Source organism: Scardinius erythrophthalmus (assembly GCF_964197995.2).
Source record: "Scardinius erythrophthalmus genome assembly, chromosome: 6".
In the NCBI taxonomy this organism is placed as follows: domain Eukaryota; kingdom Metazoa; phylum Chordata; class Actinopteri; order Cypriniformes; family Leuciscidae; genus Scardinius; species Scardinius erythrophthalmus.
Window position 1 is genome coordinate 10,791,484 of NC_138226.1, and position 16,592 is coordinate 10,808,075.

General features: G+C 42.1%; 1 protein-coding gene across 6 annotated transcripts in view; it reads right to left on the minus strand.

The window, feature by feature from the left end:
* map2 (microtubule-associated protein 2) overlaps positions 1-16,592 on the minus strand; it is a 116,673-nt gene continuing 100,081 nt past the window's right edge. For all 6 annotated transcript variants that reach the window (XM_081369396.1, XM_081369395.1, XM_081369394.1 and 3 more), the window contains 3 exons: positions 2,934-3,015; positions 1,932-2,044; positions 1-1,849 (listed from right to left, as the gene is read on the minus strand). In XM_081369396.1, coding sequence (XP_081225522.1) covers positions 1,634-1,849; positions 1,932-2,044; positions 2,934-3,015 — 411 coding nt within the window. In that variant the 3' untranslated portion in view covers positions 1-1,633. The remainder of the gene's footprint in view (positions 1,850-1,931; positions 2,045-2,933; positions 3,016-16,592) is intronic.

The window sequence follows — 16,592 nt, forward strand, 5'->3', positions numbered from 1 at the left end:
GTCATAACTGTTAAGGGCATTTATAATCCGTATCATACCAACAGGAGAAAAAATGCGTACATCTATGTGACCTTTTAAATACATTTACAGCAGCTGAGGGAATCAAGGAAAAAGGCAGGTAAGGCTCAGGGGGGCCGAGAAAACACAGAAGCCTACGAATGACAGCTGTTCTAGAGGAAAAAGGGCAGGGGAGAACCACAAATGACGAGGAAAAAATATACTGGTGTACTGTGTTCAAACAAATGCAAGCACAGTGAGTATCCTTTTTAAAGTTTTGTTTTGTGTTTCTTTTTCCACGTCCTAAGAAAGAAAACTAAGCATCCAAGCAGGAATCAGCAGACGAACACAGGGCCTAAATCACCAACAACTTCCCGAGGAGCTGCTCCCTACGTTCAAGAATAAAATGAGGGCCGCAGGACCACCCATATCTTACTCATGCGAGTCCGTTCCCATCTCGACTCTGAAAGATGGTGGTATGTGGTTGACACTTCAAGACAGCAGATTGAGCAGATCTTACATGATTCATGTATAACTGGAGCCCTCGATTGTATTTGCGTAACGTAATACTGTAATATAAGCGTTTTGTGTAAAGGTGCAGTCACATTTAACGTTGCTCGGCAAAATTTCACAGGCGAAATCTAGTCATTTCAACAGGATTCTGCGTGTTTGGGAGTTTCCCCATAAAGATTTTGCTCAAGCTGTAGTTGTTCACGGTGAATTCACCGTGCTGACAGTGACTTCTGAAAGAAATCTGAAAGTGACTTCTTCAATATCGCCCATGTGACAAATCTGCTTGAACTGTGTACCGACAAAGATCCACGGAAGCAACGGTTTCGTAACGGTCATCTGAAACAATGTACAAACTAAACATTGTTGCTAGTATCTACAAAACATGATGTGTTGATTTTATTCGATGTTTCAGCAAATAGCTTACTAAAATCCCTTGAAATAGAAAATAGCCTCTTTTGTGTACTAGAATACATGCTCGTCATACTATCTAGTTTTTTTTTGTTTGTTTGTTTTTTTTAAATGCAATTGTACAGGAATAACTTATCGAAGGAGTAATCGTTTCTTTTTTTCAACTGAGCATGAGATGTCGAGACAAAGAGCTGGTATACTTATAAATATATTCCCTTATAGTGTATATTGTGTTTGATCGTATGTGACTCGCAGTTGAGATGTTTTAGAGTCCATGCACTGAATGGGCAAAAGAACGCGTGCAGAATGGTACCGTCGCGCCACATTCCCGTGTATAAAAAATTCTGTTCGACGACTATTACGCAACACACCTGACACTGACCCTAAACCAGCAGTTGAGGCCACTGTTTACGCAACACACCTGACACTGACCCATAACCAGCAGTTGAGGCCACTGTCTGTACACAATCATAAAAAGTCACATGTAACATGGGTAATAAAAAGCACTGGTCTCTAGCTCTAACAAGTCGTTATTCATTAAAATTGACCAAAATAAAACAAAAAACAGATAAAATGCTTATTTTTTTTCAGATGGGAAGTGAAATCTGTAGTCTTCATTAAATACCGTAGGGAGGAAGGGTCAACCGTGACACCAATGAAGGGGACTATTGTAGATTGAGTGGAGGGAATTTGATTGAACGGAGACATTTCGGATTCACAAGCCTTGTTTGGCCAGGGCAGCGGTCACATCATCGGCCAGCGTGGCCAGCTGTGGAGACTCCAGCATGTTGATGCTCCCGGACGAGGACATGTGGCTGTGCCGGTGAGGAGAGGTGCCGCCTGACAGCCCGAGCGCCTCGATCACAATCTCTGCCCCGTGATCCACACGTGCTTTGGCTGCGTCTCGGAACAACAGCTTATGGCTTTCGATCTTAGAAAGCAGGAAATAGGAAGTCGGTCCTCGTGTATGATGTGGGACGGATAAGTAGAAACGGTTGTGTTTGTGCACTCACCTGTACGTGGCCTCCTCCAGGCGTATGGTGGGCATTGTCCAGTGAGCCTACCTTTGCGTGGGCTTTTTCTCTGAAGTCCAGCTTCACACTCTCAATGCGCACATGACCACCTCCTGAGAGTCACAAAAAAGAAATGCAATAATTTCTCATTTATCTGCTGGTTTTTTTTCACAGAACTAAAAAAACAAAAAAAAAACCAGGAATAAAATCTAAAGATTTACTCTACTGATAAAGTTTTATTTTTAAATCTCTTATGCTAACCAAAGCTGAATTTATTTGATCAAAATACAGTAAAACTATAATATTGTGAAATATTATTACAATCAAAAGATTTCTATTTGAATATATTTTAAATGTAATTTATTGCTATGATGGCAAAGCTGGATTTTCAGGATTTTCAGTCTTCAGTGTCACATGATCCTTCAGAAATCATTCTAATTTGCTGCTCAAGAAACATTTCTTATTATTGTCAATGTTGAATACAGATGTGCTGCTTAATATTTTTGGTGGTTTCTTTAATGAATGGGAAAAGAACATAATTTATTTCTAATATAAATCGTTTGTAACATTATAAACGTCTTTAATGTCAATTTTATGCATTGAATAAAAGTATTAATAAAATAAAACAAAAACATTGACCCCCAAATTTTCAACAGTACTGAATGCATAGGCCTATTAAATCTAACAAAATATGAACATTTATAAAATCTCTGCTTTATAAAATACAGATGTGATCACTGTTAACTGTTAATTATTGGAAAGAGTTAGCAAGATTCTTACAGCATAAAATTTTGCCTTTTGTATATAAGGATCATTTGAAATGGCAGAATCCTTTAAAATGAGTTTGGCAAAAGAGGAGATTAAAATATAACCACAAGATGGCGCTGTTATATCATCAAATAGCCTAGCTCAGGCGTTGCATGCTTTAAACACAATCTGTATCATGACATTGCAAATTTCCAATCTGTGGCTAAAATTTCTAGAATTCATTAGCATGCTCACCTGGCCTGTGGCGGATGTTGTCCAATGATCCACACTTGGAGGTCACATGACTAAGATCAATCTTCTTAGATTGAATGTGAACCTGTAAGAAACACCAGATGTTGAGTACAAAAAAATAAACCACAAATGGGATAATAAAGGCAAGGAGTCACTCCAGTTCTTCTTCACATATGGATCTGCAAAAAAAAAAAAAAAAAAAAAAACTTTGCCTAAAAAAAAGTAGTAATAATCGATAAGTTCAACTAACTCCACAACTAAACGCATGTTAGCTGAGCTGCAAATCTGCAAAAACTGATCAATATGCTGAAGATGTCACAACATTAAGAAATCCAACAACTGCAAATGAATATCACAAATACACCATCAGATCACTGAATCAGATGATAGACTTACAGATGTTTAGAAATTCATGGCAAAGTAAATATTGGGTTGGGTAGATTCTGGTGTTGCTACTGGTGTACTGAATCATGAAATACTTAAAAGGAGATTTTGATATTTTGTCCTATACAAATAAGATAAATGTAGCTAATTGTTATATTATAGTGCTCAATTACAGCATTAAAGTAATGTTCCAGAATGTTAAGGGATATTCCAACCTTAACTAAACAGACAGCATACGTAATATTTTGTGGGAATCAAACCCATGACCTTAGCGTTGCTAGCGCCATGCTCTACACAGTGTGGTCATTATAGCTATGTTGTAATAGTCACTCACAATGACTGACCGCTGCTGCTGCTGCAAGGGGCAGAAAAAGCAAATCTGACTGAAGTACAGACTCAGCACATACCAGCTCTGACATTTAGAAAACACTGGTCAAGACATTTTAGCAGGCAATATACACAATCAGAAAGAACAGAGAGACCAAAAACTAGTGAGCTGACTACTTAAGCAGCTTTTTAGGCATAATTACGCAGCCTTTACGATAATTTCTTGTGATCAAATTGTGAGACAGCATTACATTTATCCTTAGCAGTGAAAGCAATGGCATAAATGTATTACAACAAGCTTAGTAAAAAAAAAATTTGGATGGCAGACAAAGTGAGAAAAATGTCAATTATTAATATAAATTTAAAATTATTACAAAAAATACTCAATTTAGTATTTTACACAATATTTCTGTATGCTGGGTATTTATATTAGTTATCGCAACATTTAGTGTAGTAAGTTAACAGCAAACTACTGAAATCAATTATGAGACAAATTTACTGTGTGCTTCACATTACCTTTTTACACTAGCATTCAAACGTTTGTGGTCAGTTCGATTTTTCTTTAATTATTATTATGTTGGCTTGTCGTTAAAAAAAATAGCATGAATATGGGTAGTATCATAGACAGTATATAAACTGGACACAGCGACCCCATAGGTTTCAACGGAGAAAAGTGAAGTCAATTAGAAGCTCTCACTTCCTGATGGCCGAGCGTACTGCGCAGACTCAGACTGAGCTTGACGACTTAGATGTGATGTGAGCAACCCGTCTGTCTTCTAGTAGCTGTGCCAAGAGAAATCTGAATCATTCCCTTCCGAAACTTGCAGAGACGGAGAGTGTGAGTAGGAGCTGTCCATGGGTGTTTGGTGTTTTACGCCCCCAACGGCGCCTTCCAGGCAGCGAGGGGATGGGTAGGTTTAAGGTTGAGGGTAGGGTTAGCTGCCTCTAAGGAGCCATTGGGGGCTTAAAACACCATCGAGCCTGTCCATGAGCTAGGAGAAGGAGCAACTTTTGCTAAGTATTCTGATTAATTACTTTGTCATTTTGCCTCCACGTCCCCCTGATTGCGCGCAAGCTTCTCCTCCTGTCCATACAGTAATTCTCTACTGTGCGACAGAGAGTCGCGTGGTTATGACGCAATATTTAGGCTATTTTTACAAAAACTGCATCTACGGGGCCATAACGTAAGATACAAGGTAATGGAGCCTTTTATACATTTTCGTGTTTCTTTAGAAATAAATAATGGACAAATGGAGTCTTTAAACGCCTCAGATGTAAAGTTATTTGCTGTCAAAGTGACGCCAAAGTCAATGGAATGCTAACAGCAGGTGATGGTCCGCTAATCAATGGCGGCGCCCGGGGAAGCTTCAATATTTTATGAAACCCAGCCCCCCTGGATAGTATGAATGAAATTCAGATATTCTACATCCACCATGTTGTTACTATCACGTGACCCACCAGCGTCAGTTTAAGTCAAGTCAAGTCAAGTTTATTTATATAGCGCTTTTCACAACACAGGTTGTATCAAAGCAGCTTCACAGTATTAAATTAAAATAATACATCAATGTTTGTTTCTAGTGGAAAACGTCCACGTTTGGTAATGCTGATCAATAGTATTGTTGATTGATTAATTAAATTAAATTAAATATCCCCAAATATCCCCAACTGTGCAAGCCAAAGGCAACAGTGGCAAGGAATCGAAAAACTCCATCAGATGACTAATGGAGAAAAAAAAAAAACCTTGGGAGAACCCAGGCTCAGTCGGGGGCCAGTTCTCCTCTGGCATTTATAAACTAGAGGTCGGATTTAACTGTAAGATTAAAAGTATTATATAAATGCCTGGCTGAAGAGATGCGTCTTTAATCTAGTTTTAAACTGGGAGAGCGAGTCTGAGCAATGAACAGTATCAGGAAGGCTATTCCAGAGTTTTGGAGCTAAATTAGGGTCAATCGCTTCACTTCCATTCATAAATCCCCTCCCGTGGTAGCCTGGCTAACGTCAGACCTCTTTCTCATTGAGATGTGGTCTGGGAACCATGTTCATTTTCTTGTATTTGAGGCGTGGTTTACGAATGCCCAGAGCCGTTTATTGGGCGATACGAATGTCTATCAAATGCGCCTGTAGGTAGCTCATAGCCAATCGTTTCAATTATACCAGATGACGTATGTAGAGCGAGAGAAATTCGACGAGGAAGAAGACGAAAGAAACTTGCGTTCTAAACATAGACTGTAAAAAAATATGGACGTAGTGTCCGTGACGTCACCCGTAGGTTTCTGAAGAGCATTTTTGAAGCCTAAAGTGGGCGGAGCCGGCCGTCGCCATCTTGGCCTTGCGTCACTCCCGGATAACAGAAAATAGGCAAACAGGCGGGGCGTGAGTGGAGCTGAGGAGCCGAGTAGGGTCTGCCTGCAGAGCCGGAGGCTGCATTTTCAGGACCCCACTTTTAGGACCGCATTTCTAGGACCCTAGGTTTTTAGTGACAGCGCCACCTACCGAATTAGAGGACCAGCGAAGATGGATGACAATCAGAGTGTGAGTATCAAATGCGAATAAATTTTTACAATTGCGATGCATTTAATTGGAAAGTTAACGTAGCAAACGTGATGGTGATTTGCTAAAAAAATAGTCTTGAATGCATAGCCATAGTATTTAGCCTCTAATGCTTGAAAATGAATTGTTAGCACGTTCATTTAACGGAACTGTTGCGTGATAAGCCTGTGTTGACTTATTGACAGCACAATAAAACTGTAGCATGTTCGTTCTGAAAGCTTGTTAATTACTCCTTGTTCTTCCATTTTAATTCAGTTAAAATAATCTTAATGTTTTCACTGTCACGTGCTCACAGTCAGCCTGTTTAACGTTACCCACAATACAAGTTATGTGTAGTATGCGTCTACATGCGTCTCACCATTTTGACATGGTTTTATAATGTGTGCTTTAAATATTATATACATGTAAATGTGTATATATATATATATATATATATATATGGTCAGAAAAAAAGTCGTGTCAATGTTATTTCTATTCAGATTTCTCAATTGAGATGGGCTTTATTGACATGAGTGTTTCTAGAACCTTTGTTCCCACAACATCAAAACCTTTTTTTTTTTCAAATCTTTGAACAGTTTGCAATAATAGTATTATGAACATTAATTGATATGTGTGCACTGTTTGGTAACTAAGAAAAAAAAAAAAAGTGTAGAACATGTTCAACTAAATGTTCCTTATTTAATTCACTTCTCTTTCTCTATTTCTCTCTCTCTCTCTCTTAGGAGTCAGTGATGATGTTGTCCATGAAGTTCTGTTTGTGGTCCACATCATGAACAAATTTGTTTTTGTGTGTGTTCAAGTTCAGTTATTATATATTATTTTGTAAAATATTTTGTGTGTGCAAGTTCAGTTATTATATATTATTTTGTGAAATATTTTGTGTGTGCAAGTTCAGTTGTTATTATTATTTTGTAAAATATTTAGTGTGTTCAAGTTGAGGTGTGATATATTATTTTGTAAAATATACACAATCTACCCCCAGAGTCATTGTCTTCCCTCTATACTTGAAAATGTGGTCGATCTAGTGACTGAAAAGACTATAACATGATTCCTTGTTTATTTTACTTGAGTTATTATATTATGCTAGACCCAATAATTTCTCAACATTCCTAGGAACCAGGTTTAATTGCAATAAATAAAGTAGTATTTGGGTGTAATAAAACTGTAAAACTCTAATGTAGTTGAAACTGGGTGGGTGGAAATACTGCCTGGCACAACTAGGGTCCTGGAAATGCGTTCCTGAGACTGCGGTTCTCCGAGTCGGTAGGTGGCGCTGTCACAAAAACCTAGGGTCCTAGAAATGCGGTCCTAGAAGTGGGGTCCTGAAAATGCAGCCTCCGGCTCTGCAGGCAGATAATATTGGAGGAGGAGCCTGGCTATCTGAAATCACCTAGCTCGACGTGATCGAGTTAGCTGATGATGTAAAGCCAATTAAACGTTCCTATTTTTGCCCTTCGAAATATTATAATAGTTAAAAGACATGGCTACAAGTGAGACTGTGTATTACTTCGAGAGTGTTTGTGTGTGACAGTGATTTATGTGCATACATGTCCGTCACTCTTTCATGGTCCGTCAGCGCGGCATCACTCAAGTTCGTAGAGAGCTTATTCAGTCCATTTTAGATTCTGATTTTGGCCGTCTCTCAAATGGGTTAAACCATAGATATATTGCCTTTGAAGAGCAAGTAAATGCGCTAGAAAATCCGCGCTCATTCATGTGCATTTATTGCATGGACGGAGAAAGCGCTGACGCCCGCATGATTTCATCTGACGGTACATAAGCATATTATAATCCATCTGTTCCGTGAGAGCAGAACGAACGAGCATGTATTGACGTTTTAAATTTGAAAACCCCCAAAAGCAACGAAATTGTCAGACATCCATTAGTTCAGGTTCACGGAGGAAAACAACTGAAATACAGCGCTGGTTGTTGTCTCGAACGATAACGACGAAATCCAAAGACGTGGGCTTTGTACCCAAGTATTAAATTGTATGAAATAATCCCGAAAAAAAGCACAAACACAGCAGAGATGGCAAGTTCAGCAGCTAACATTGCTGAGGTGAAGTGACGGCTAGTAACAGCAGACAAACGGCTAGCACTGACAGCGGCAATCCATCTGTCACTCAAGTGGCCACTGGCCACACCCTTAAATTTAAATATTAATCAACTAAACGGACGAGTTATAAAATAATTCACCCCCCTCACAGTTGTTATGAAGGGCACAATTAGCTGTATAGACCAAAGCCACATAGAGATCCAGGCTGTAAACATATTTTTTTCTGCTGTAAAGTTGGTAATTTTAACATGAGGGAGATACAGATTTGACTCACTTCTGCAGCCAGGCCAAGCGGCCAGTCAATGAATTGCAGTTTAACTCACTTCCGTGTTGGTTTCAAGAGAGAGACGGGGAGGTTGCCGCTTGGTTCTAAACTACTCAGAACACTATCTAAGGCTGCATCGAAAGGTAACTTCGCGTCTGATGCCATGTTGGATCCACAGATATAAACAAACTGCTTCGGTGTGTCGCATAGACGTCGTCATCGTCTTGCTGCTCCCTCCCCGTTCTGTGATTGGTTCCCTTTTTGAGGGGAAAATCTGGTCCATGAGTAGTATGAAGCTGCAGACTCGGAGCCTGCATCTACAGTCCCGCACCCAGAGTCCCGCATTCTCAGACCCCTAGTTTTTCGAGACAGCGCCTCCTATCAAATTGGATCGGATAAACATTTGAAGAACTTAAGCCGAAACGTGAGTATCGTCAATTTTATTTAGCGAATCATACTCATTCGATTTCTTTTTTAATCAAACTACTTTATAGCTCATCGATACACCAACATATGAATAGTTCATTTAATATTTGTAAAGATAGTTTGTAACAAAATTTGAGCCGTTAATGTATGTTTTTTAGCCTTTTTTCCCCGAAAATATTTTGATAGCTAACATTAGCCTAAAAATTTGATTAAAATTAGTTGACATTAAAGTAGACCAATTAAATACTTTAAGTGTGTTAATATCAAAGAATGTCATCATTAACTATTTAGATTTATCAGAATCAGATTTACCTTTTGACCTTTTTTTAATTTCCGGACCTTTTCTCCTAAAACTATAAATTGAATTAATTATTGCCAGAGTAATTATTTTACTTTATATAATTTATGTAGACTACTTAAATTAGAAATGTAAGTATTAAAATTAATCAATATTAATTTAACTATGATATGAAGTTGTTGCCAGCTATTTACAACTCATACAATTGCCTAATAATCAAATTTACTATGCCTTCACTATGTATTAACCAGTCTATGGTATTAACATGTGAGCTAGAATGTGTCATTTGGCCTTTTGTTTGGGTTCCTTTTTTTAATTTGTATTGACTGAAATGTTTTATATATTCATTTATTTATTTATATGGACAGGCCATCATTCATGGCCTATATGAGATGCAGTCATTATCCTGGCAGGAGGCTGAGGAGGTGTTCCTCCGTGGCCCTACTTATCACCTTAGGTATGCTTGTAATTTGCATTTGCAAAAAAAAAAAAAAAAAAAAAAAAAAAGTATTTATTATTACACAATATTTTTGACAATGGCATTCATCTTTTATTTTAGTGAAGTCGAGGAATTTGACAGAGCGATTGCAAAAATAATGAAAAAAGAAGGAACATTCGCCTACCAGAAAGTAATTATTTTACCTTATGCATTTACATTACATTTTTCATTTATTCATTTAGCAGACGCTTTTATCCAAAGCGACTTATAAATGAGGAGTTTTTTTTAATGCAATTGAAGACGAAAAGTAAAGTCACTAACACAATTCTTTCTTCCTTTGCTTTGTCCTGTTTACAGCAAGATGATGTTTAGGTGATCGTTAAATAAAGTACAGAATTGTTTATTATTGGTGTTTTGTCTATTCTTATTTGAGTTTTGCTTTGCATTCAAAATTTCAAAAAACAGGTTTTGTAATGTTAGCATGGTATAATGTTAATTAGACCATTATAGGTTGAACTGAAAGAAAAAATGGAATTTGAATAAAAAAAAATAAAAAACATTGTAGCAATATAATATCACATAATATTTTTTCAGAAGATAGTTCAATCTGTAATTGTATCCCTTCCATCAGTAATTTTCTTTCAATTACACCCACGCTCAAAAAATAACTACTGGGTCATTTGTTAGTCAGAGAACACAATGAGTTTTTTTGGCACATGCATAAAGCAGGGAACGCAAATATTTATTTGGATAACTTTAAATAAAACGAGACCGTAATATTGCATCCTATTGTTTTCAGTGGCATTTGGATAAGGGTGTTATACGATATTTGTCACAGTGTCTGGTTTATGTTCCTTGGGTCACCACTAGATGTCCTCCTTCCTCACGGTGTCATCCACATATTGAACTACATTCCCCACAATCCTTGTCTGTACCAATCACTGTTAATTACACTCAGCTCTCCGTCATCATTGTTTCAGCTGTTCCCTGTTTCATTGTTAGTTCCCTGTGTATAAAATCCTGTCTGTTTTTGTATGTGTTACGGAGTCCTTGTATTTTTCACAGCCACTTCGGTATTCTGTTTCCTGCCTGTTCTTGTTTGTGTCTCGTTTTGGATTGCCTATTCGGATTTTGACCCATGCCTGGACTTGACTACTGATTTTGGATTTCCCTTTAATAAATACTTACCGTTATTGGATCTCCCTGTTTCTCGTGTGTGGGATCGTGACAGAAGGACTCCGTCATGCAGAGATCCAGCGGTGTGAGTTCTAACTTTTTTTCCCCAGCCACTGAACTGGAGAGGAGAGAGTATTTTAAGGGAACCCACCTTGTCATTTTTCGTGGGACCCGGGGAGGTCGCAGAGGAGGAGGTGGTCGAGTGGAGGCCCAACATCACTCTCCACCATGGCCCCCATTCGACCCTGGGCTCGTGAGGGACGGACCGGAACCACCATCTCACCGTCACGGACGGAGAAGGGGGAGGAAGAACACGTCTGCCGATCCAGAGACTGTTCGCGTCACGTCTGCCGATCCAGAGACCGGTCATGTCACGTCTGCCGAGCCTGTGTCTTCGGACAAGATGGCCGCCGCAGAGCCTGTGTCCCCTGAAGAGATGGCCACTAAAACGTTGTTTGATTATTTTTCAACGCTATTTAACATCCTAGAAACACCCAGGAATCTTCACGTCACGTCTGCCGAGCCTGTGTCTTCAGACAAGATGGCCGCCACAGAGACTGTTCACGTCATGTCTGCCGAACCTGTGTCTTTGGACAAGATTCCTGCCGCCGAGCCTGTTCACGTCACGTCTGCCGAGCCTTTGTCTTCGGACAGGATGGCCACCGCCGAGACGGATCCAGAGTCTGCGGATAAAATGGTCATCGCCGAGTCTGTTCACGTCACGTCTGCCAAACCTGTGTGTTCGGACAAGATGGCCACCGCTGAGCCGGTGGAGTCTGTTCCTGAGCCGGTGGTGTCTGTTCCTGAGCCGGAGCCGGTAGTGTCTGTTCCTGAGCCGGAGCCGGTAGTGTCTGTTCCTGAGCCGGAGCCGGTAGTGTCTGTTCCTGAGCCGGAGCCAGTGTCTGTTCCTGAGCCGGAGCCAGTGTCTGTTCCTGAGCCGGAGCCAGTGTCTGTTCCTGAGCCGGAGCCAGTGTCTGTTCCTGAGCCGGAGCCAGTGTCTGTGTCTGTTCCTGAGCCGGAGCCGGTAGTGTCTGTTCCTGAGCCGGAGCCGGTAGTGTCTGTTCCTGAGCCGGAGCCAGTGTCTGTGTCTGTTCCTGAGCCGGAGCCAGTGTCTGTGTCTGTTCCTGAGCCGGAGCCGGTAGTGTCTGTTCCTGAGCCGGAGCCGGTAGTGTCTGTTCCTGAGCCGGAGCCGGTAGTGTCTGTTCCTGAGCCGGAGCCGGTAGTGTCTGTTCCTGAGCCGGAGCCAGTGTCTGTTCCTGAGCCGGAGCCAGTGTCTGTTCCTGAGCCGGAGCCAGTGTCTGTTCCTGAGCCGGAGCCAGTGTCTGTTCCTGAGCCGGAGCCAGTGTCTGTTCCTGAGCCGGAGCCAGTGTCTGTTCCTGAGCCGGAGCCAGTGTCTGTTCCTGAGCCGGAGCCAGTGTCTGTGTCTGTTCCTGAGCCGGAGCCAGTGTCTGTGTCTGTTCCTGAGCCGGAGCCAGTGTCTGTGTCTGTTCCTGAGCCGGAGCCAGTGTCTGTGTCTGTTCCTGAGCCGGAGCCGGTAGTGTCTGTTCCTGAGCCGGAGCCAGTAGTGTCTGTTCCTGAGCCGGAGCCAGTGTCTGTTCCTGAGCCGGAGCCAGTGTCTGTTCCTGAGCCGGAGCCAGTGTCTGTTCCTGAGCCGGAGCCAGTGTCTGTTCCTGAGCCGGAGCCAGTGTCTGTTCCTGAGCCGGAGCCAGTGTCTGTTCCTGAGCCGGAGCCAGTGTCTGTTCCTGAGCCGGAGCCAGTGTCTGTGTCTGTTCCTGAGCCGGAGCCGGTAGTGTCTGTTCCTGAGCCGGAGCCAGTGTCTGTTCCTGAGCCGGAGCCGGTGTCTGTGTCTGTTCCTGAGCCGGAGCCGGTAGTGTCTGTTCCTGAGCCGGGGCCAGTGTCTGTTCCTGAGCCAGTGTCTGTTCCTGAGCCGGAGCCAGTGTCTGTTCCTGAGCCGGAGCCAGTGTCTGTTCCTGAGCCGGAGCCAGTGTCTGTTCCTGAGCCGGAGCCAGTGTCTGTGTCTGTTCCTGAGCCGGAGCCAGTGTCTGTGTCTGTTCCTGAGCCGGAGCCAGTGTCTGTGTCTGTTCCTGAGCCGGAGCCGGTAGTGTCTGTTCCTGAGCCGGAGCCAGTGTCTGTTCCTGAGCCGGAGCCAGTGTCTGTTCCTGAGCCGGAGCCAGTGTCTGTTCCTGAGCCGGAGCCGGTGTCTGTGTCTGTTCCTGAGCCGGAGCCGGTAGTGTCTGTTCCTGAGCCGGGGCCAGTGTCTGTTCCTGAGCCGGAGCCAGTGTCTGTTCCTGAGCCGGAGCCAGTGTCTGTTCCTGAGCCGGAGCCAGTGTCTGTTCCTGAGCCGGAGCCAGTGTCTGTTCCTGAGCCGGAGCCAGTGTCTGTGTCTGTTCCTGAGCCGGAGCCAGTGTCTGTGTCTGTTCCTGAGCCGGAGCCGGTAGTGTCTGTTCCTGAGCCGGAGCCAGTGTCTGTTCCTGAGCCGGAGCCAGTGTCTGTTCCTGAGCCGGAGCCAGTGTCTGTTCCTGAGCCGGAGCCAGTGTCTGTTCCTGAGCCGGAGCCAGTGTCTGTTCCTGAGCCGGAACCAGTGTCTGTGTCTGTTCCAGTTCCTGTGTCTGTGTCTGTTCCTGAACCGGTGGTGTCTGTGTCTGTTCCTGAACCGGTGGTGTCTGTGTCTGTTCCTGAACCTGAGTCGGTGGTGCCAGTTCCAGTGCCAGTTCTGGTGGTACCAGTTCCAGTGCCAGTTCCGGTGGTGCCAGTTCCAGTGCCTGAGCCGTTGGTGTCTGTTCCAGTTCCTGCGCCGTGGCCGCCTGAGGGGTCTTCACCGCCGTGGCCGCCCGAGGGGTCTTCACCGCCGTGGCCGCCCGAGGGGTCTTCACCGCCCTTGCCGCCCGAGAGACAGTCACCGCCCTGGCCGCCCGAGGGACAGTCTCCGCCCTGGCCGCCCGAGGGACAGTCTCCGCCCTGGCCGCCCGAGGGAGAGTCTCCGCCCTGGCCGCCCGAGGGAAAGTCTCCGCCCTGGCCGCCCGAAGGATCGTCTTCGCCATGGCCGCCCGATGGGCCGTCTGGGCGTCTGCTTTGCCCTGGCTACCGGCTAAGTCATCACCCCCTGTTTCTGTTCCCCTCCATGGTCCTGGCCCTCCATCCCTCCCCCTGATCCTCCACCGTTTCACCTTCCTCCTGGACTTTTGTTGGGTTTTGTTTTTTGTTATGTCTTGGAGCGTCTGGTAGCCGCTCCGTAGAGGGGGGGTTATGTCACAGTGTCTGGTTTATGTTCCTTGGGTCACCACTAGATGTCCTCCTTCCTCACGGTGTCATCCACATATTGAACTACATTCCCCACAATCCTTGTCTGTACCAATCACTGTTAATTACACTCAGCTCTCCGTCATCATTGTTTCAGCTGTTCCCTGTTTCATTGTTAGTTCCCTGTGTATAAAATCCTGTCTGTTTTTGTATGTGTTACGGAGTCCTTGTATTTTTCACAGCCACTTCGGTATTCTGTTTCCTGCCTGTTCTTGTTTGTGTCTCGTTTTGGATTGCCTATTCGGATTTTGACCCATGCCTGGACTTGACTACTGATTTTGGATTTCCCTTTAATAAATACTTACCGTTATTGGATCTCCCTGTTTCTCGTGTGTGGGATCGTGACAATATTCCGAACAGCAGAAGGCGCTGTCTCGAAAAACGAGGGGTCTGAGAATGCGGGACTCTGGGTGCGGGACTGTAGATGCAGGCTCCGAGTCTGCAGCTTCATAATGTTGAGCTGCGTGAATACAATCGCAGCATGGGGAAACCCAGGCTACTCCTGTGGCCTAATGGAATTGTAAAGTGTCCATTGAATGCTCACTTCAGAATCTCGCCGGAAGTAGTAGGTCATCCGGGGACTGTTGTTTTTCAAATATTATGTATTTGGACATAGGCTACTACTGTTTTTACGTAGCCTACTGTTTTTAGCATACTACAGTATATAGTAGGGAGCTATTCAATTTCAAACACAGCAATAGAGTATTTAAGATATCTATCGCTAGCAAAGCTTAATGACTATCCAAGGACAACTTAATATTTAACAATATTTTTGACCTGACTGTACTGACTCTGTTGTATAAGAACTGAACTGAACTGGATGATTTTTTTTTGTTTTTGTTTGCAGAACTGCTTTATAAATTAAACTGAATCAACAATAATCTGCCTTCAGCTGAACAACAGCCAAAATGCATAATTAACAATCTGTATTGTATAAAGCGTCAAATAAAGGTGACTTGACTTGACAAAATGTTAAAACATGCTAGCAATGTGCTAATCATTCTATCAACATGTTAAAACATGTTAGCAATGTGTTAATTCATGCTAGCTACATGATACTGATGTTAACATGTTATTAACATGCTAATCAGGCTAACAACATGCTCATACATGCTAGGAACATGTTGATTTATACTAACTTCAAAATACAGCTATTTGAAATCTTTTCAGTTACTTTATTTTACATTATTTACAGAGAAATAACACATTTCAACTTGCAGGCCTTCTTCAGTGTTAATGTGTTGATTCATGCTAACAACATGTTAATCAGGCTAGCAACATGTTAAAACATGCTAGCAAACCTGAGAACAATGTTTTAAATCATGTGAACATGCTAAATTGTTTTAGCAACATGTTAATCATGCTTGCAACATGATAGCAAAATGCGAATCATGCTAACAACATACTAAAACTTGGTAACAACATAACAAATCATGTTAGCAACATGTTAAAACATGCTAGCAAAATGCTTAATCCTGTTAGAAACATGTTAGAAAAACAGGTGAATCATGCTAACAAAATATTAAAACACTAGCAGCATGTTACATCAATGCTAGCAACATGTTAAATCGTGTTAGAAACATGTTAACAACATGCTAATCATGCTATCTACATTCTAATTATGCTAGCAAACATGTTAAGAACATGTTAACAACATGCTAATCATGCTAACAACACGCTAATATATGTTAGACACATTATCAAAATGCTAATCATGTTATCAAAATGCTAAAACATGCTAGCAAGATTAAATAATGCTAACAGCATGTTAATTCATGTTAACAACATGAATGCAACATGTTAATAATGATAACATGTTAAAACGTTAAATTATGCTAATCATGCTAGCAACATGTGCGTCCCAGTTTGCGTAGCCTACTTGTGCACTATTCTGTGATGTTTTTTAGTATAAATAGTGCGAGTAGTGTGTTCACTGAAAATTCCACATTGAAAAAGTACACTTTAAATACCCGGATGATGCAGTTAGTTAATGGAAAAAACAAAGTGTGGGATGTTGGGCACTTCATGCACGACTGTCACAGCTTTAATTACGTAGCGGAGGGTGAAGGGCTTTCTGACTGCGACAGTGAATAACTAAATAACCATATAAAATGTATACACTACAAGGGTGAGTACAGGCATAAGTACATAGTGATAGTGCATAAGGGCATAGTGTATAGTGCGTCATTTGGGATGCAATCGTATTTCATGTTTTTTTTTTTTTTTTTTTTTATGTATTACTGCCAAAAACCAGAACTCGTATCTCATGTTAACAACATGCTAATCATGCTAACAGCATGCTAAAATATGATAACAATGTGTTAATTCATGCTAGCAATGTGCTAATTATCCTACTAATGTGCGAAAACTAGTACTATAAAACCTTCAAACTTCAAGCTTTTCAAAGTAATTTTAAACTTTCAGACCTGGCTTTATCAAGC